The sequence below is a fragment of the Cherax quadricarinatus genome, chromosome 42, assembly GCF_038502225.1.
Source record: "Cherax quadricarinatus isolate ZL_2023a chromosome 42, ASM3850222v1, whole genome shotgun sequence".
Taxonomy (NCBI): domain Eukaryota; kingdom Metazoa; phylum Arthropoda; class Malacostraca; order Decapoda; family Parastacidae; genus Cherax; species Cherax quadricarinatus.
Genome location: NC_091333.1, coordinates 16,381,010 through 16,402,319, shown reverse-complemented (window position 1 = coordinate 16,402,319; position 21,310 = coordinate 16,381,010). Strand labels below are relative to the sequence as shown.

At 39.2% G+C, this 21,310-nt stretch overlaps 1 protein-coding gene across 11 annotated transcripts in view; it reads left to right on the top strand.

Moving 5' to 3' along the window:
* The window catches only part of LOC128695675 (protein tramtrack, beta isoform), a 520,376-nt gene that overhangs the window by 453,646 nt on the left and 45,420 nt on the right, over positions 1-21,310 (top strand). The window contains exons 5-6 of one of the 11 annotated variants that reach the window (XM_070093358.1): positions 5,864-6,148; positions 6,445-8,380. The exons of 4 other annotated variants lie outside the window; for them this stretch is intronic. In XM_070093358.1, the coding sequence (XP_069949459.1) occupies positions 5,864-6,139 (276 nt within the window). In that variant the 3' untranslated portion in view covers positions 6,140-6,148; positions 6,445-8,380. Of the gene's footprint in view, positions 1-5,863; positions 6,149-6,444; positions 8,381-21,310 lie in introns of those variants that run through there. 6 more of the 11 variants (XM_070093370.1, XM_070093371.1, XM_070093331.1 and 3 more) reach the window with 6 other exon arrangements.

Below are 21,310 nucleotides of genomic sequence, written 5' to 3'. Positions count from 1 at the left end.
TCATCACCTCGGTTTTCGTCGGTCCACCGTACTGAACATGCCCACGCCCATACAAAGCAACCCACTTGTTCTGAGTCAGTCTGGCTTTGTTTCTCGTCGAGTGAGCATTACCCTCTGCATTCATCCAAAACATTTCGTAATAATCCATTGTTTTTGGTGCTTGTTTATTGAGTGCAACTGTTCAGTAAGCCACCAAGGGGCTGAACAAAGTTCCCAGTGCCAGCCCTTTGATAAAGAAGGCAAGAAACATGATAGAATTCAAGAAGAGCAGGATTTTGAAGGGTTTGAGGCTGACCCTGACAACCCTATGCCTGTTGTGGAATTTATTGTGGCTTTTGGGAAGTCCATGGTGTTGGATGTTAGTGGCAGGATGTGGAAGAGTTGGTGGACTACCACAAGGAAAAGCTAACTGCTGAAGAGCTGCAACACCTTCAACTGGAACAGCAACAGATTGCAGCTGAGGACATTGCTTCAGAGGAGGAGGAAGAGAGAGGGGAGAATGTGCCTTCTTTAGTGATTAAGGATATGTGTGCAAAGTGGAATGAGTTGCAAAGTTTTGTGGAGAAATATCACCCTAACAAAGCTGTTGCAAGCTGTGTCTGCAACATGTTCAATGACAATGCCTTGTCCCATTTTAGGTAGATCTTCAAGAGACACCAGAAACAAACCTCTTTGGACAGATTTTTTGTGCGACAGGGGTCCAGTGCCAGTAAAAGACAAAGAAGGGAAGTAACCCTGAATACGGACTTGATACCTGAAGTCCTTATGGAGGGGGCTTTCCCTTCCAACCAATAGCCTCTCCTCCTCCCTCTCCCCTCCTCGCATCTTCCATATGCCAACAAGAGTCTTCACTAAAGGTAAAAGTGATATTAAATGTTCATTTATCCTTTTCATTAGTCCTTTATATTTATTTCTCATTGTTTTCTGTATGCAAAGCTATAGTTATTCTCTATAAAATGTATTTTTTGTTAATACTTATGGGTGTCTTGAATGAATTAATTGGATTTACATTATTTCATATGTGAAATATTGCTTCAGTTTTCGTCGAATTCGGTTTTCGTCAGACTTTCTGGAATGAATTAATGATGAAAACTGAGGTTCCATTGTAACATGGATAACTGACAATGTAAGCTCTTAGGAACATCAACAAAATGATCATCTGACTTCTTAACTTGTTAGTCATGACATGAGAAATAGTGTATAATCATGTTCATGTTTTTTCTATATGCTGTTGTTTTAATATTTCCATCTTTGTAGTTGATTAGAACATTAAGAAAAGAGTTTACATTTGCTGTCCTATTCACATTTGAATTTCATAGGATGCAGATTGTTTAAACTTACCCCCCCCTCCCCCCCCCCCAAAAAAAATTACCTCATTTGCCCCACTAAAGAAGATATTATCTATGTATTTGAACCAAATGCATTTGTTGCTAGGCTTCCCAGTTGAAGACACTATGAACTGTCTTAGAAGAGCCCTGCTGAACCATAATCTGACTATACCTGTACCAGTAAGAAAGTTTATCGAGTTAGTCAGGTTATATGTTACTGATAATGTCCTTATAGTTAACATTGCATATAAAAAGATACAGTTCTACGATAGGAACTCCTCCAAGCCCAACTTGTTCAATTTATTTATGCATTAATTCAAAACAGATATTACTTTTAGTGTGTCCAGAAGTACAACATTTTGAATCCATTTTGGGTGAATTGAGTAATTTTCATCCTTTTGTCAGTTTCATTGTGAATGGAAAACTGTACATAAACTGTCTTAATTGGATAAATGGTAAAATTAACAACATTGTATTGAAATGACATGCACTCAAGCCACCCACAACACACACACACACACGAAACACAAAACAAACACACACACACACACACACACACACACACACACACACACACACACACACCTACACACCTACACACCTACACACCTACACACACACAACAGGCCTAGTGTCTAATCGACATGTGCCTAGGACAAAATGGTAACTAACACACACACACACACACACACAAAACACAAACACACACACACACACACACACACACACACACACACACACACACACACACACACACACACACACACACACACACACACACACACACACACACACACACACACACACACACACACACACACACACACACACACACACACACACACACACACACACACACACACACACACACACACACACACACACACACACACACACACACACGTGCACGTACGCATGCACACACGCATGCACGCACGTATATACAACAGGCCTAGTGTCTAATCTACATGTGCCTAGGACAAAATGGTAACTAACACACATACACATGAGTTTCTTGTGTAATCACCAGTGGGTTACAATGCTGATAATTTCACCACTGTTCTTAAGAGTTTTTCATGTGTATCATCCATGTTATATGGATGATAATATATAAAAAAATACATAAGAATTTCAAGGAGCAACATCAACCACAGTGGGTTATCTTACAAGATCTTTGTATTGCCAGAAAATCCTCATATGTACGTATAACATTCAATATCTTACATCTAAAGACTTTGGTAAATGCTTAGTATGGTACGTCCCTATAATTTAAAGTTGAAATAAAATACTTGTGCCATTGAGTTGGTAGTACTGTAGCACACAGACACAATAACATTAGTAATAGGTTAGTAGTCAGAATTAAGTCAAATGACAAGGGGTGTATTTGCTTCCTTGAAAACAATGTCCAGAGAAGGTGTGTAGGGGAGAAACTGGTAGATATTTAAATAAGCATTTATATGAACACAAAAGAGATGATAGAACAGGTAATACTAGAACAGTGCTGTTTTAGGTCATGTGATTACAATACAGATTTCGACACTTGCAAAAGGATGCTCAAATTTGATAATTACATTAAAAAAGTAGTTATATTAAACTTTATTATTTAATTACAAAGTTTAATTTACTTCACTGGAGCTCTAATTTCAACATTATAATTCATGCCCAAGTCAATAAGTACCTCAATAAAAGACTTGATAGATGAGTTTTAACCCTTTGAGGGTTAGGGCAATAGATCTACACCTTGTCCACAGGATCCAAGAATTTTCAAAAAAAAAAAATTGTTATTTTTTCCTTATGAAATGGTAGATAATCTCTTTCTGAAGGTAATAAAACAAAAAGTATGAAATTTGATGGAAAATTTATGAAATTACACAATTGCAAATTTTACTGTGCCTGATATTTATGCATTGGCAATTTTGCCCACTTTGACTCCTATTTTAGGCCAGTTACATTAATCCACTAATGTTACTTCTATTTTATCTCTTGAGCACAAGAAACTGCCCAATCAACTATTTCAACTACCCAATAAAGTGATCAGAAATTGGTAATTTGGCCAATTTCACACAAAGTTCAGAATATTCCATTTTTAAAACAGGGTCCAGAATAAACAATGCAGGCATTCCTGGCACTAAAATAACATTTTCTCTGTTTATTAGTTTTGTTTCCAGGCTTTACACATTAATTCCAATTTTATTTTCTGTTTACATAAAGAATTTTTATTCACACCAAAAAATAGAAGATTTACTGTAATGCAATATTGTAATAATTGTATAAATAATATCAGTGCATTCATGAAGGCACATTAGACCCACCATTTGACGTGTATTGGACACATGACGTCATTTGTTTACTCTTGAACATCAGCAAAAATCGAACATTTCCAGTACTTTGAGCTCAATTTCAAGCTATTTTCCAGTACTAAAACCAATGAAAATCATCTCTATTTCTGTAATATATCTTCCATTCTATCAACTGAGACCAAGAAACCGTGAATACAACCATAAAAAAATATGAAAATACACTGAGAACTCAGTGTTTTAATCCAAAAATATGGTCGCAGTTTTTTCTCATTATGCATCGTGTGCTGCAGGATTTGTTTTATATGGTGCACATTTACCACATAGATCCATCTCTCATAACTAAGCCCAAAGTTACCATCACAGCTTATCTTGGTGAACTGAGCTCATGGCGTAGAACTACGGCTTGGACCTTATAGACAAGGTGTAGATCTATGGCCTGGACCCTGAAAGGGTTAAATAATGGGTGTTGAGAACAATAGGTTAAATTTGTCATGTTCAGATGAATAGAGTTAAGGTGATGAGGCTTGGTGGTGATGTTTAACTCATTTATTGCTTATTTCACTTGAAATGACTGAGTGATATGACGTAATGATACTGTTTCTTTATCTTTGTTAACTCTTTCAGTGTCAAGACCCCTGCTCTCAGACTTCTTGCTCTTAAGGTCAGAGAATTAAAAAAAAATTATTTTATCTTAGGAAATGATGGAAAAACTTTTTCTGAAGGTAATGTAACCAAAAGTATGAAATTTGATAGAAAACATGGAATTATGCTCTTGGAAAGTTAGCGGTCTCAGTGATATTTACGCATCAGCAATTTCGCCCAATTTGCACTCTATTTTTTGCCATTTCCATTGTTCCAGTCCACCAAACTCATAGTTGTTTCACTAGTATTCCTTCTATTCTATCGATTGAGTACAAGAAACCACTCATTTACCTATTTCAGCTATCCATTAATGCAATCAGAAATCGGAATTTGGCCAGTTTCTTGTAAAATTCAACAATTGCCAATACGGAAATAGGGTCCAGAATAAACAATGTAGACATTCCTGGCATTAAATAAACATTTCCTCTGCTCCTTTGTCATGTCTCCAGGTCATATTATGCTTGCTTCTCATTTAGAATTTTTATTCACACAAAAAATAGAAAATTTACTTTTATGCAGACTACTGCATTATTGTAATAATTGTATAGTGTCAATGCACTCCTAAATGCATATTAGACTGGCCAGTTGGACGTGTACTCTGGAATATCGGGAAAAATTGAGCATGTCCACTTCTTTGGCTCAATTTCAAGCTACTTTCGGTTTTGAAACTAATCAGAATCATCCCTGTTTCTGTAATATATCTTCCATTTTATCAAATGAGACCAATAAACTGAGAATACACCCATAAAAGCCATACGAAAATACACTGCAAAGTCTCTGTTTTAAATCAAATACACTCTCGCAGTTTTTTCTCATTATGCACTGTGTGCTGCAGGATTTTTTTTATATGGAGCACACTTACTGCATAGACCCATTCTCTCATATCTAGGCCCAGATTTACCACCCACAGCTTATCTAGGTGAGCTGAACTCATGGCATCATACTACAGAATCGACACTGCTTTCAGAGCCATGATACAATAGGACCAACACCAAGAGGGTTAAACAACAGTTTACTCTCATAAATATAGTGTATGTATGCACTCACACACACACACACACACACACACACACACACACACACACACACACACACACACACACACACACACACACACACACACACACACACACACACACACACACACACACACACACATACACACACATACACACACATACACACACATATGCACACATGCACACACACAGTCACTCTTACTCTCTCACTCTCTGTATGTATATACATATATAGTTGTGTGTGTGTGTGTGTGTGTATGTGTGGGTGTGTATATGCATGTGTGCACGCATGTTTGTGAATGTGTGTGCATGCATGCTCACCTATATGTGGTTGCAGGGGTTGAGTGCAGGTGTCTGTGTGTAATGTGTATATGTATGTTTGTAAAGTGTATTTGTCAAGGGGGTAGGGCATACAATTTCATCAGAACTTAATGATTTCTGATGGTATTTACTCTTGTAATCTTTGCTCTTCGGATAATTCTTGAAAACTTTGGTGATGGTGGATTTAATTCAGATGGTGATAGCAGTGAAGTGAGTAGAGACAGGCTACAAGGGCTCATTTCTCTCATTACAGGGCTTGCTGCCCCTCCACCGGCGTGAGTACCGTGTGGGCTTTCCTGCCGTTTCTGGTGTAGACCCACAATACCGCTGCTGCTGGTGCGGTAAGGCCTCCACTACTCGCTATGATTATGATAAACATCTCAGAACCCATACTGGTGAAAAGCCTTTTGTCTGCCCCATTTGTCCTTTTCGAACAGGGGACCGTTCAAGTCTCTCGAAGCATGTCCGTCGACATCACCAGCTTAATCCCTCTTCAGGGCCAGGCCACTCGCTTCCACATCATCATTAAGATCTCATAGTATGAATAACCTACATTAGTATTAAAGAGGTTGCTACTTTGTTGTTAGTCTCAAGTCTCCTGGTAGTGAATGGCAGTCTTTATTTTCTTCTGGTGTTTCATAGTATGGAGCATAACTGTTTTTGTGTGTTCCTCACTGCTGAATTGCATCTATGGAGTGGTCTGTGATGGCACAACTCTGACTATGTGCATCTTCACTCATTTGCAGTCATTGACCAAAATTCCAAAAAGCTGTTTTACAAGGACTTTTCTCAGCCTCTTATTGAGTTTTCAAGAGTCCGTGTCCTCTGTTTCAGGCCGGGGGCAGCCTGGACGTAGGAAGGGACTTTAGGGGAGGCGCGAACCCAATGTATGTGGTAGAAGGCGTTGAAGTGCTGCCTTGTCCGCTGTGTGGTCGGCTACTACACACTCGTTCAAGGTTCAGAAGTCACCTTGAATATTGTCGGCGTGCTGCCAACCCTCAGTTTGCCTGCCAGACCTGCCACAAGTCCTTCGCATATCGTAAGGACTTAGAAAAACATGTACGCACACACACAGGTGAAAGACCATATCCATGCCATTATTGTACATACCGATTTGCTGACCGTAGCAGTCTTGTGAAGCATCGACGGCGACACCACCCAGCAGCTTCAACCTGAGGACAGTTGAGTACTATGGGAAAACTGAAAGAGCGCCATTTTATGGCATACACCACATCAGAATTCAGTAATACTGTATTTTTTATATTTAATGGACAGAAGACACAGAAGTTATCAGTTGCTTTTAGTGGCCAAGTACAGTACAGTATATAGAAAAGAATGATATTGGCCAAGATACCCCAATGATAAGATACCTGTCTATCTCCTTGCAGGATGGCTCTGTGGCGGGTACAGGAATGGCTCACGACCATACTCGGCACAACTCACAGGGCATCGGGGAAATAGGGCACTATATATCTTTATGCGGGGATGATCGACTTCAAGCTGATCGATTAAAAAGGACATGGTCTGGAATACATTATGAAACAGCTCCAGCCTCATCTAGTTCAATGTTAATGCAAACAGTGCAACAAAGTACTCATCTAATAGCTGCAAATGAGTGGGTATGTCCACAATGCTTAAAAATACTAATGAATGAACGTAGTTACAAAAGACACTTAGATTATCACCGTCAAGCATCTAATCCACAACACAGATGCATCCACTGTGGCAAACGTTTTACTTTTGCAGCCGACCTACAGAAACATCTAAGGACTCACACTGGAGAAAAGCCTTTCAAGTGTTCTCGTTGTTCTTACCGAACTGGGGATCGTAGCCATTTAGCCCGACATGTTCGAGCACCACATCGAGATGAGCACACTGCAGAACAAAACCAAGAACAAGCACAATATATTTTTAGTAATACACAGGAAAGAAATTAAAATTGTTTCTTTCACTATTCCACTACTGTATTGTCATGTATAGACATTTTGATGGTTTTGCTTATTACTTTATATATTAGCTAGGGTTGTTTTAAAAATGAAATTACAAAGCAGTACTTTCATTTATATATGTTCTTATTGTTTTACTTTTACACTGATGGGGAATATAACAATAACATATAAAGAATTCAGAAGAATTATCGTCTCTACCTTCTAGTTATTTAAGATTATAAAACCAATAGCTCCAAATTTGTGTACTGTATATGGCAATAACAAAAGAATTAATCGTAATTTTAAATAGTGTGTTAGACATTTGAAATACTGTATTGAGAAATGAGCAGAGCTTTCTTGTGATCATATGTGTTAGTGTCAGGATTCACCCAAGGAAAGTTTATTAATACAGAGGAAATATTTGCCATATTTGTTCAGTGCCAGACTCAGGTCCTTAATTGTTCATGCAGATATAGGAGTTAAATATTTATGTGCTGACAGACGTATTTACAGCATACATAATTGAAAAGGATCATTTAATGTATTTGCGTCTTCTGAGGTGTCACTCATTCTTATTGTATTTAGCATCCATGTGTTGACTTAGGCAAGTAAAATGTCTTGATACTTGTACAGTATGTTGTTATTGAATACCATTTGAAATATTGCATTAAAAATCATCGTGTTTTATATTCTAAAGGAATAAATACATTTGACCTTTTTTGAAAATTGCTATGTCAGAAAATAACTTCATTTGCTACTATCTTGAATATAAAATAAAAACTTTATTGAATTGTACATTGATAAATGATTGTAAATATATGAAATATATATTCATAATGAAATTAAGTTTTTTCATTTTATTCCTTTACTAATGATGTTGGTGATGACCTTGTGGGTCTAAATAAAGATGTTTTGCAGTATTTTTTTTTTTTTGTGTATGAGAGAAAGAGTGAACGATAGAGAGCATGAGTGAGAGAAATAGATAAACTATCTGTTTGTAAGTACTGAAGCAGAGCTAAGCTTGCAGTCCCCATCTTTGATAATTAATTTAATATATGGAGTAGAACCCCCGTTTCCACTGATTTGGTATCTGCTGTTTCAGTTATCCATGGTTTACTGTGGCCCAAAAATACCTCTTAATTTTGTATAATAATGACCCGAAAGCACAAAAGTAGAGAAGCTGATAGTTCTTCAGTTATCACTGTTTCACTAATAGAAAGTCATGAAGTACTTCCCACCAGTGAAAAAAGTGATAATTCTCCACTTATTGTGCATAATTTATCAATTAAACTTTATAATAGGTATGTATAGGATTTATATACATATAAGGTTTGCTACTATCCACGGTTTTGGTATCCATGGTAGGTCCTTGGAACCTTCCCCTGCGGATACAGGGGTCCTACTGTATTTTTTTAGGTTAGCTTTAGTACTGTACTCACTTCCTCTTGTAACTTACTCTATTATTCTACCACTCTCAGAAGAACCTGCACTGTACAACTGTTTCCTCTCACACTACGACTTAGTTCATAGCTCTAGTCTCTTGTTAATACTGCTAAAAAATTTTTATTTTTTTCATATCCTTTGATAATCTTATACAGCCTTTTTAATTATGTGTTTGTAGTTAAGGGAGCATTTTTAATTTTTAAAGTTTGGCAGTTTTTAAAATTTCTAATGATTGCATATATACAGTGGTGCCTCTTCTTGGATCCACCACTCTTGTTACCCAGATATTCTCTAGTGACCCCTCAGGGCTCCTATTTTCACTACTGATCTCATGTTCTTCCTGTTAATGTTGCCCATATGTCTTTCATATCTATCTTCTATCATAAAAACAACCACAGAAAGGGTGGGGTTAGAGCCCATGGAGAGTGAATGGAAAAACTCCAGGCCAGTTTGTAAGCCACTGGGCCAGCTGGCTACAATAAGATTCATCCAACTAGGCATATTTATACCTATTTATATCTTCTATCAGTTTTTCTTGTTCTATGTAGAGTAGTTATGGTTGTCATGGCTCATTTTTACCTTCTGTAAGCAAATGGTTATATTTTCAATGTTTCTAATCTTTCTTCATAACTTGTATCACTTAGCTTTATTGACCATGTTGTGTCATGTCTACACTTTGTTTATTTTATTAAAAAAAAAGTTGGGTGCATTTACGGTAGTGTATCCTTTGATGACAATATGAAGAGTGTACTTATGAAAGTATTTCAGGATTGTACTTTATGCAATACATAATGTTTCTCATGCCTACTTACTGTGCTTCACTACTACAGTACATACTGTCCTTCCCTAGTACAGTACATACTGTCCTTCACTACTACAGTACATACTGTCCTTCCCTAGTACAGTACATACTATCCTTCACTACTACAGTACATACTGTCCTTCCCTAGTACAGTACATACTATCCTTCACTACTACAGTACATACTGTCCTTCCCTAGTACAGTACATACTGTCCTTCACTACTACAGTACATACTGTCCTTCCCTAGTACAGTACATACTATCCTTCACTACTACAGTACATGCTGTCCTTCACTAGTACAGTACATACTGTCCTTCACTACTACAGTACATACTGTCCTTCACTACTACAGTACATACTGTCCTTCACTACTACAGTACATACTGTCCTTCACTACTACAGTACATACTGTCCTTCACTACTACAGTACATACTATCCTTCACTACTACAGTACATACTATCCTTCACTACTACAGTACATACTGTCCTTCACTAGTACAGTACATACTGTCCTTCACTACTACAGTACATACTGTCCTTTACCTCTGCATACAAAAATATTTAGGCAAAGAAACAAACCAAAGGAAGAAATAGGTTAAACAAAAAGAAAAATGCTTAGTTACATGACAATGGAAGACAAGTATTGTACAGACCAGGGTTGAACCTACTACAGTTTATAGAACAATCATTTGTGAAAGGAAAACAAATATGTACAGTAAGTGCTCTATAAGATAGCACAGTACCAGTGGTACAAAGAAAGCTCAATACCCCAAGCTTTTCAGATGGTAAACTCTCCCACGTTTTTCCTAACAGTGAAGGTTTAAAAATACTTAAAGGAAAGTTAACTATATAAGTGGACTCCTCACAGAAGCAGCACTATAGAACTTTTACGGAAAATTATATAAAGGATGTTTTGGACAGTGAGATATGGGCCCATAATTATAATATACAGTGTATGGAAGTAATATAAAAGCCACAGGGAGTAGGTAGGTACCTATGTCAGACACTCGCTTTACTATACAAAAGACAACCAAAACGCAGATGTGATTTACACAGATTTTGCAAAGGCGTTTGACAAATGCGATCATGGAGTGATAGTGCACAAAATGAAAGCCATGGGCATTACGGGGAAGTTAGGTAGATGGATTTTCGGTTTCCTAACACAGAACACAAAAAGTAGTAGTTAACAGGGCAAGATCCAGCATCAGCGAGGGCAAAAGCTCAGTGCCCCAAGGCACTGTCCTGGCACCTCTGCTGTTTCTCATCCTCATAGCAGACATAGACAAAAACACCTGGCACACTTTTGTATCATCATTTGCAGATGACACTAAAATAAGCATGAAAGTCAGGACCCCAATGGAAATAAGTCACTCTGTCTGACTTTTTTGGGTTATCCTAGGTTCTCTACACATATGCTGCTATGTATGATAATTCTATGTAACTGTATTTGTGTATACCTGAATAAACTTACTTACTTACTTACTTACTTACTTACGGTACAGGACACTGAAAAAGTATAAGAAGACATAAACAGGGTTTTCCAGTGGGCAGTGGAAAACAGCATGACATTCAATGGTGATAAGTTCCAGCTGCTTAGGTATGGAAAGAATGAAGAACTCAAAAGGAGCACTATATACAAAACTCAAGAGGGTCACCAAATAGAACATAAGGAACACTTAAAAGACCTAGGAATAATTATGTCAGCAGACCTTTCTTTTAAAGACCATAACAAGACAAAGATCATGACAGCCAGGAAGATGATGGGGGGGTATTGAGAACTTTTAAAACAAGGGAAATAATGCCGATGGTGACACTCTTCAAATCGCTAGTGCTCCCTCGCTTAGAATATTGCTCAGAGCTGATGGCCCTGATCAAGGCAGGAGAAATATCTGAGCTGGAACAAATACAGAGATCGTTTACTGCTCACATTGAGCCAGTAAAGCACCTGAACTACTGGGAATGCCTGCAAGTCTTGAACATGTATTCATTGGAGCGGAGGAGAGAGAGGTACATGATAATATATACCTGGAAGGGTACTCGAGGGCCTGGTCCCAAATCTGCACGCTGCCATAACAACATACTGGAGTAAGAGAGATGGGAGGAAGTGTAAAATAAACCCAGTGAGGAGCAGGGGTGCGGTGGGGACAATAAGGGAACACTGTATCAACATCTGGGGTCCCAGACTATGCAACATCTTACCAGAAGATATCAGAAACACTGCTGGAACCAGTGTAGAAGCCTTCAAGAGGAAACTGGACAAGTATCTTCACCAGGTGCCAGATCAACCAGGCTGTGATGGATATGTGGGGCAGCAACAGCCTGGTTGACCAGGCAAGCACCAGACGAGCCTGGCCCATGGCCAGAGAGTAGATAAACTCTTTGAAACTCTTCAAAGGTAAAGTAATTCAAAGGTATCAGATGATACAAAGGAAGTATGTACTAGGTATGAAAGTTGAGAAGAAGAAGAATTTGGTAATTCTAATTCTTAAGAATAAAGATGCACCCTGCATTTAAAATACCATCAGCAATGGCAGAGGAATTCACAGATCAGACAAGGAAGATACATACATACCTCCTTTGTTTTAGAGTCTTGAAAATTCCATCACAGAATATTGTCTTCCTTGGAGAGCTCTACCTTCAAAATATAAAATGGCAGATGATAGACACCAGCATTATACCAGAAGTAGCATCTGGAAGCACATTAGCCCAACAGATACATATCAGAGAGTTATTGGAACTCTACAAAAAGTTTGCTTTGAGCTAACAGATAACAGAACCAGTGGTAGTAGAAGTGGAAATACACTAAATTTGATCTTCATGAACACTGAGAAACTAATCAGAGATACAATCTCAAATACAATGTACTCCTAGATTTGATCTTCACAAACACTGAGAAAAACTAATCAGAGATACAATCTCGAATACAATGTACTCCTAGATTTGATTTTCACGAACACTGAGAAACTAATCAGATACAATCTTGAATACAATGCACTCTGATTAGAATCTCACTAAAGGAGAGATGAGCATAAATCCATACATGGATAACCTAAGAAATAGCCTGCATGAAGGGATCTTCTGAAATTCTAATTTCAACATTCGGAGAATTGAATGGGACAAAGCAAACAAATAATTATCATACATTCTCTAGGAAATGATCCTGAGCCCCTTAACCCATTCACTGTCTCACACGTAGATGTACGTTATTGATGCCAGCATCGCTCATGTAGATATATGTTTTGAGCTCATCTCCCTCAGGTAAGCTGTGAGTGGTAAATTTTGGCCTAGATATGAGAAAATGGGTCTGTTTGATGAGTGTGCACAGTATAAGAAAAAATCCTGCCCCACATGGTGCATGATAGGAAAAGTAAATTTCAGACCATGTGTTTGATTTAACCCTTTGACTGTTTCAGTCGTATATACACGTGTTATGAGCCAATGTTTTTGACGTATTAATATACATAAATTCTAGCGGCTTCAAATCAAGCGGGAGAAAGCTGGTAGGCCTACATGTGAGAGAATGGGTGTGTGCAGTATGAAAAATAATCAGGGACTCAGTGGTGCATTGTGGGAATGCCATTTTAGTAGTCCTTGTTCACGATGCCTCGCCGAATTTGTGGTCTTCTGTTCCCAAGTAATGGTTCTGACAGCGATGTAAGTGCCAGTGGAAGTGAATTCCATGGTTTTCAGGAGGATGTGACCGAAAGCGGTGCCCAGGATAACGTAATTAGTAATGAAAACCCAGACAACCCACATTTGCCTGTACCAGGATGAAAGAGGAAACTATTTCCCTATGTACAGGACTCAAATGCGAGTAGTGAAAGTGATAGTGATTTCCAAGCTTTTGAAAACAGTTCGAGTTGTGACAGTGAGGGGAATATTCTCCAGTGAAGCGGCAGTATGTACGATGCAGCATGCATTCTGGTAGTGTGCCATATGCCATTCCAAGGAAAAGATGTAAATCTCGGAGTACATCCCATGGCCCTACACCAAGAACTGATAGTGAAGATGATCATATTGTTACAGTGGGAATGTGTAATGTGTGTGGGGCAGCAGGTGGCGGTGGTGTTGGCAGTGGCACGAGTCATGTGGCACCAGCAGTCGGCCACACTACTACCCAGGCTGCTAATTCAGCACAGCCACAACCAGCCTCAACCACCCACAACCTCCACAACCACAACCACAACTTCCACAACCACCTGTCAATATCCAGTACCCACCAGCACACCACATCTGGGATTGGCAGGAAGGTGCCAATTTTGTTCCCAATCTCCATGACTTTGATGAAACACGAAGTGGAATACAGCCATCATGTACACTTCGGAACAATGCCACTGAACTGGAATGCTTTCAGTTATTCTTCAATGAACCCCTGATGAAAATTATTGTCAGGGAAAGCAACACATACTGTGAGTACACCATGGTAAGCACAGTTCTTTTACCAAGGTCACGGCTACACCAGTGAAAGGACACAACTGTGGCAGAGATGTGCCTGTTCTTTGCCACAATAATGCTTATGCCACATGTGTATAAGCACACCGTCACAACATACTGGTCGACAGACTGCCTTATTTCAACCCTATCTTTCAATGACATTATACCAGTGAATCGATTTCTGCTACTGTTACATATGCCACACTTCTCAGACAAAACAAGGCCTGACAGAAACAACAGGTTATATAAGATCAGGAATGTGTTTATGTACCTCAAATAAAAGTGCTGAGGGGCCGTATTCTGGGCTGAGGGGCCGATTCCAGGCTGAGGGGGGCTGATTACCTCGAGCTCCTCCTCTCCTTGTACCTTCCTGCTTTGTATTGGACTGATGAGGCCACTGTGTGGTGAAGTGTTTCTTCAATAAAGATTCCCATATGTTGCATAAGTGTCTCAGTTCTAATAAAGTACTGAGGATGTTGAACCAGCTAAGAACAAGAAATAACGGACTCAATTTAAGTTAGGTAAATTTAAGATACCCAAGTGTTGCACATGTGTCTAATTTATCAACTTGTCGGTTCTCTGAACCATTCATCTACAGAGATAAATTTAGATTTAGAAAGGACATAGGTAAGTACTGATTTTTGAAGAGTTGTGGATGTGTGGAACAGTCTTCCAAGTAGGGTGATAGAGGCTAGGACCTTGGATGGTTTTAAAAAGAGATTGGACAAATATATGAGTGGGAGGGGCTGGGTTTGATTGGTGTCGTGGGTACAGGAGTAAATTCTTGGGTAGCTTTGGGTAGTGGTGGTTTTGATAAGGACCTGCCTTGTATGGGCCAGTAGGCCTTTTGTAGTGTTCCTTCATTCTTATGTTCTTATGTATTTTTATCCCTTTAGGAAGCTTGTTACTGATGAGTCTTTGATTTTGTTCATAGGCAGACTGTCGTTCAAGCAGTATATACCAAGCACGAGAAAGTGCTTTGGTATAAAGTTATTTGTATTGTGTGACTGCAAAAGTGGTCTGGTTTTGGATATAATTGTGTACATCGGCAGTAATGGTATAAACCTTGGTAATAAATACCAACAAATTGGTTTAGAAAGACATGTAAGCAAACACTGTGACATATTTATTAGAAAATGTTTTGGTCCTGGGACCTTCATCACTTCTAACATGCAGAGGTAGAAAGACATTATATATAGGCAGAGAATGAGGTGTGATGCATGGTGACCTGAAGAATGCCATGTTGGCATGAGGATGGGTAGATGATGAGATCATGTGACTCCTGTGTTGTTGGGTTGGTGGTACTTAGCCTACTTGAGTATCATGTATGCTAATGTTTTAGAAATTTTGTGGTTTCCAGTGTTACGTTCTGTTTTGTCGGTGATGGAGATTAGCGAGGCTTCTAGGCACCATCGGCATCTGAGGCCTGGTTCGGTGAGAGCAAGTTGTGCCTCATTCCAGTTCATCAAATGCCCCATAGAGTCTCTGTGGAGGGCACAGGCATACCTTAAATCAATTTATTGGACTAATGAAACCATTGTGTGACGAAACGTTTCTTCAATAAAGATTCCCATATATTACATAAGTGTCTCAATCTTCATCTTGTCAGTTTTAAACTATTTATCACATCTGTCAAACACTGCAACATCATGGGATCTTGATACAAAGAATTCTTCAACACTTGTCCAACCTTTGGATGAAGACCTACTTTGACTGGTGGATGGTACCCCTATGACCTCGCCTCCGCCTGCCTTGCCTCATCTGACTACAGTATATAAGCCACTTCTACATCCCAGAGTGGATGGGAGGCCATACTAGACGTCACAAACAAGTCGTGAAGGGCTGGGACACTCCCAGCAGCTTGCAAGAAGGCTACCATTGTACCAGTTCCAAAGCCCAAGGACCCAGGCAGTGTGAGACCCATATTGCTGACCAGCTGTTTAGTTGATGAGTGGAACAGTCTTCCTAGTAGGATTATTGAAGCTAAAACGTTGGGTAGTTTCAAATTTAAGTTGGATAAATACATGAGTGAGAGGGGTTGGATTTAAGTGGGACTTGCATAATGAGTGGATAGAATCATCAAAGCTTGTTTCTTGGGTGGCATTGCAAGTTGGGTTGGGCAAATATTTTGTTAATGGGAAGGATTGTAAAGGACCTGCCTAGTATGGGCCAACAGGCCTGCTGCAGTGTTCCTCCTTTCTTATGTTCTTATGTTCTCTCTGGAATGGATTAATCATGAAACTCAGGGGTCCACTGTACAGTGGAACCTCTACTTATGAGTTTAATCCAGTTCATGACCTTGCTCACATCTGGATTTGCTCATTTGCAGAGTCAATTTTCCTCATTTAAATTAATTGAAATGGAATTAATTCGTTCCTGTGGAATTCCAGGCATGACAAAATATTTCAATAATTTCCCTAATATCAACTCTACAGCTTATTTATCTATCACAATTCATCTAATATGACATAATGAACAATATTAATAACATAGAAACATGACACGTGCAATAGAATGAATAAAATACATGTCATTACGTATGTGGCTAGTGGTGAAGACAGTGGCCATTGAACATTAAAATGGTATAAAATACCGACAGATTGTTAGGTAAGACACATATGCAACAGTTAGGTATCTTTATTTTGAAACGTTTCGCCTACACAGTAGGCTTCTCCAGACTGAGGGACTGACCACCTCAAAACTTTAAGGGTGATGGACTGATTACATCGTCTTCAAGTATCTTCTGCTTCTATCAACTTTTCTGTACTCGACTGAAGAAGCCTACTGTGTAGGCGAAACGTTTCAAAATAAAGATACCTAACTGTTGCATATGTGTCTTACCTAACACAGTGGCCATTGTTGTTGTTGGGGTTTATAGGGCCACCACAGCGGCCATTCCTGCTTCTGACTACGTGCGTAGAGAACCTAGGATAACCCAAAAAAGTCAGACAGAGTGACTTATAATTGCTACACTCTTAATGCTACACTTAACTGCTACACTTTGTCACTGACTCCTTCTGCTTTAGTATTGTACATATCGTAGAAGTGATATGCTGGTACTGCCTGGCCAAGTTTTTAACCCTCCACCTAGTTTGTTTATCTATGATTTCCCACTTTAATTTTATGGAAATTATCCTCTTTTTCTTCTCAGCATTGTCCATTGCACTTGCTTTCTTAGGACCCATGGTTAGAAACAAGAAATAACTGCATATAACGTAAGGAAAACATGAGAATTCCCTCCACCATGAGTGGAGTGGACTGAGCATTGTTTAGATACATAGTGCCATCTCGTGATGGCGTTCGGAAACTCACTTATAGTATAGAGTACAACAAGGCTGCTACCAGGGTACAACAAGGTTGTTTTCAAGGTACAAGGTCTGCCAATACTGCTTCATGTTGTCTGCCACTGCTGTCAGCATAGTTGCTGATCTCCTGTATATGTATATGTTATCTGAGTATCATAGTACCATCCATATGTTTTATATAGTTGACCCCTTGCTAGGCTCAGTGACTGGCATGTATGACTTCACATGATGCTGCATGTGAGCGCTGGACTCCTGGCCTCTCTCTCACTCCACGCTTAGGTCTAACAAGAGGCAACACGGCAGGCTGGCTTGCTGGTTTAACCCGTCACACAGACTGGCTTGAGAACTTGTAACGATGAGCACAGCAGGGGTGGAAAGCTGGCTTACCAGGTAAGGCTGGTACTTAAGACAGGCTGGATGGCATAGGGCTTGACTCCCCCCCACAGACTGGCTTGGCGGCTTGGCTTAATTTGTAAATTCGGGTCAACCTCTCGGAAGTAATGCAAATAAGCAGATAAAACACTAAGACACAAAGACTGACCAGTAAGCAGGAAGCAAACAGGCTGGTGGATGCTTGCTCGAGGTAGCTGGCTGCTAGGCTAAGCCGCCATGCGGTCGATACACAATGTCCATGGCTGAGAGAAGTTAATCTCTGTACATCTGTGTAAATATCAATTTTACGCGCTCACCGCTGGCACCATTTGTTGAAAAGGTTCGTGGAGATGTGATGGAGTTAAACACACTTGTTGGATGGTAACACATATATTAGCAGAGTGTGAGAAGGGGAGCCAGCCTGTCGTGTTGCCCGTTGTTAGACCTAAGCGTGGAGTGAGAGAGGGGCTGGGAGCCCAGCGCTCACATGCGGCATCACGTGACGTCATACATGCTAGTCACTGAGCTTAGCAAAGGGGTCAACTATGTAAAACATATGGATAGTACTATGATACTCAGATAACATATATGTACATATACAGGGGATCAGCAACTATGCTGACACTGCTGCTTCATGTTGTTTGCCACTGCTGCTTCATGTTGTCTGCCACTGCTACTTCATGTCTGCCACTGCTGCTTCATGTTGTCTGCTACTGGTGCTTCATGTTGTCTGCCACTGCTGCTTTATGTTGTCTGCTACTGCTACCTCAGGAAGTCTGCCACTGCTGCTTCATGATGTCTGCCACTGCTGCTTCATGATGCCTTCCACTGCTGCTTCATGTCTGTCACTGCTGCTTCATGTTGTCTGCCACTGGTGATTCATGTTGTCTGCCACTGGTGCTTCATGTTGTCTGCCACTGCTACCTCATGATGTCTGTGACTGCTGCTTCATGATGTCTGCCACTGCTGCTTCATGTCTGCCACTGCTGCTTCATGTTGTCTGCCACTGTTGCTTCATGTTGTCTGTCACTGCTACCTCATGATGTCTGCCACTGCTGCTTCATGATGTCTGCCACTGGCAGTGAGAATGGAGAGACAGAGACTAACAAGATCAAAAGTGCCCAAATCAATGGCAGGGAAAACATAAGAGTGAGAGTAATTGTATCTTGCATCCTGTGACTCATCCTTCTCTGCCTATATGGACAGCTCTACTGATACATACTTCCTTCTGCCTGCCTCCTCAGCTTTTTTTTCTTTTCCAATCTCTCGGTGTGCCAGACCTAGCAGCTGGATTCCTGCCCCTTTTCCCTGGTGGCTGCATCCCTGGTACCAGGTATAGTAATTACAATTAGGTACCAGGCTTATTTTTAGGAATAAGTGAAGGGGTACCTTTAAATGGTTACCCGAATTTTTTCTTCCAAGGTTTTCTTTTAAAATTTGAGAATGTCTGAACTGATTGGCCTCAAATTTTCAGTGCTGGAGTATGTACTGTAACTAGGGAAGCATTCATGAAACTATTGGCATGACCAGGTACCATTTGGTCAATTTTATAGACTATTCATAGTTTTTGTTTCCATGTGATAACTTGAGTGTACCTCTTCTGAATGGCTTCAAACTTTTAACACTGGTATATTTTGCTTCATAGAAAGTTGGAGCTGTTGTTGAAATGTGTGACTGCAGTAAGTTTAGGCTGTATGTGTGCTGGTAGGCCCACATGTGAGAGAATGGGTCTGTGTAGTCAGTGTGTACTATATAAAAAAAATCCTGCAGCACGCAGTGCATAATGAGAAAAAAAAAACGACCGTTTTTTTGGATTAAAACGCCGAATTTGTGGTGTATTTTCATGTAGTGTTTATGGTTGTATTCTCGTTTTCTTGGTTTCAATTGATAGAAAGGAAAACATATTATAGAAATAGAAGTGATTTTGATTGGTTTTACTATGAAAAGAACCTTGAAATGGAGCTCAAAGTAGGGGGAATGTTTGATTTTTGCCAATGTTCAAAAGTAAACAAATGATATCATTGCCCAATAAATGTCCAACTAGCCATTCTGATATGCAGTCATGAATGGGTTGACATTATTTATACAATTATTACAATATTGCAGTAGTCTGCATAACAGTAAATCTTCTATTTTTTGTTTGATTAAAAATTCAAAATAGAAAGCAAGAGTAATATCAGAAGGGCCTGGAGACATGACTGATGAACAAAGAAAATGTTATTTTAGAGCCAGGAATGTCTGCATTATTCATTCTGGACCCTATTTTGAAATTGTCATATTTTTTAATTTTCGTGAAATTGGCCAAATTGCAAATTTCTGACCACATTATTGGGTAGTTGAAATCGGTAAATGGGCAGTTTCTTGCACCCAATCAACAGAACAAATGGAGTTCTAAAGAAATAGCTATGAGTTTGGTTGACTGGAACAATGGAATTAGCCAAAAATAGGGCTCAAAGTGGGCAAAATCGCCAATTCGTAAATATCAGGAAAAGATTCTCTATCATTTCATGTTTTTTTTTTTTTTTTTTTTTTTTTTTTTTTTTTTTTTTTTTTTTTTTTTCAAAAATTTTTCAACACCAGAAGACACCTCAGGATTTGGGGTTTCAACAGTCAAGGGATTAACCACAGCACCTTCAAATGTGTTGTGAGTGGTAAATTTTGGCCTAGACATGAAAGAGTCTGTGGTGAGTATGCACAGTTTTAAAAGAATCCTGCTCCATAAAACACATGATGGGAACAGCTAACCTCTGACCTTGAGTTTGATGTAAAACAGTGACTGAGGTGTCTTCTAGGGTAGTTTTTATGGTTTTATTGGCCGTTTCTTGGTATCAGTTGATAGAATGGAAGACAAAGTAATGAAATAGAGATGATTTTGGTCTGTCTGAAACAGACCAAAATCATCTCTATTTTATTACCAGAAGTAGTTTGAAATAGCTCTCATAGTGACAGAAATATTAAATTTTTGTCAGTTTTTCTGAGGAGGGTAAGGCTTCCCTCCACCCCAGGTCTGTTTTATGGGTTTTATACTAGGTCCTGCCTTTTCACCATTTAGCAATTGGGGTTTTGAAGATAACTACAAAGGGTTAATAAATGTTTGGATCAGGGTATATGTGTCTTTTACCTACAAGTTGTTAGCATTGCTGTACTACTTACATCCTGTATCCTAAACAAATCATGAAACCATTGGATTTCTATATCTTTTGCATGGTCGTGTGAAAACTAGAAATTTAATATAGGGCTCTGACTACTTTGCGGTTAACCTGAGTGATATGGGAACCCCTCATCTGATCACCTTCTGATAGGATTCAAACTTTCAGCACTGGTGTATCATGCTTAGAAAAAAAAAAAAAGATTTTTTATTGGAATGTATAGGTGACAGTTTTACCATAAAAATTCGAAGGTACATTTTCTGTG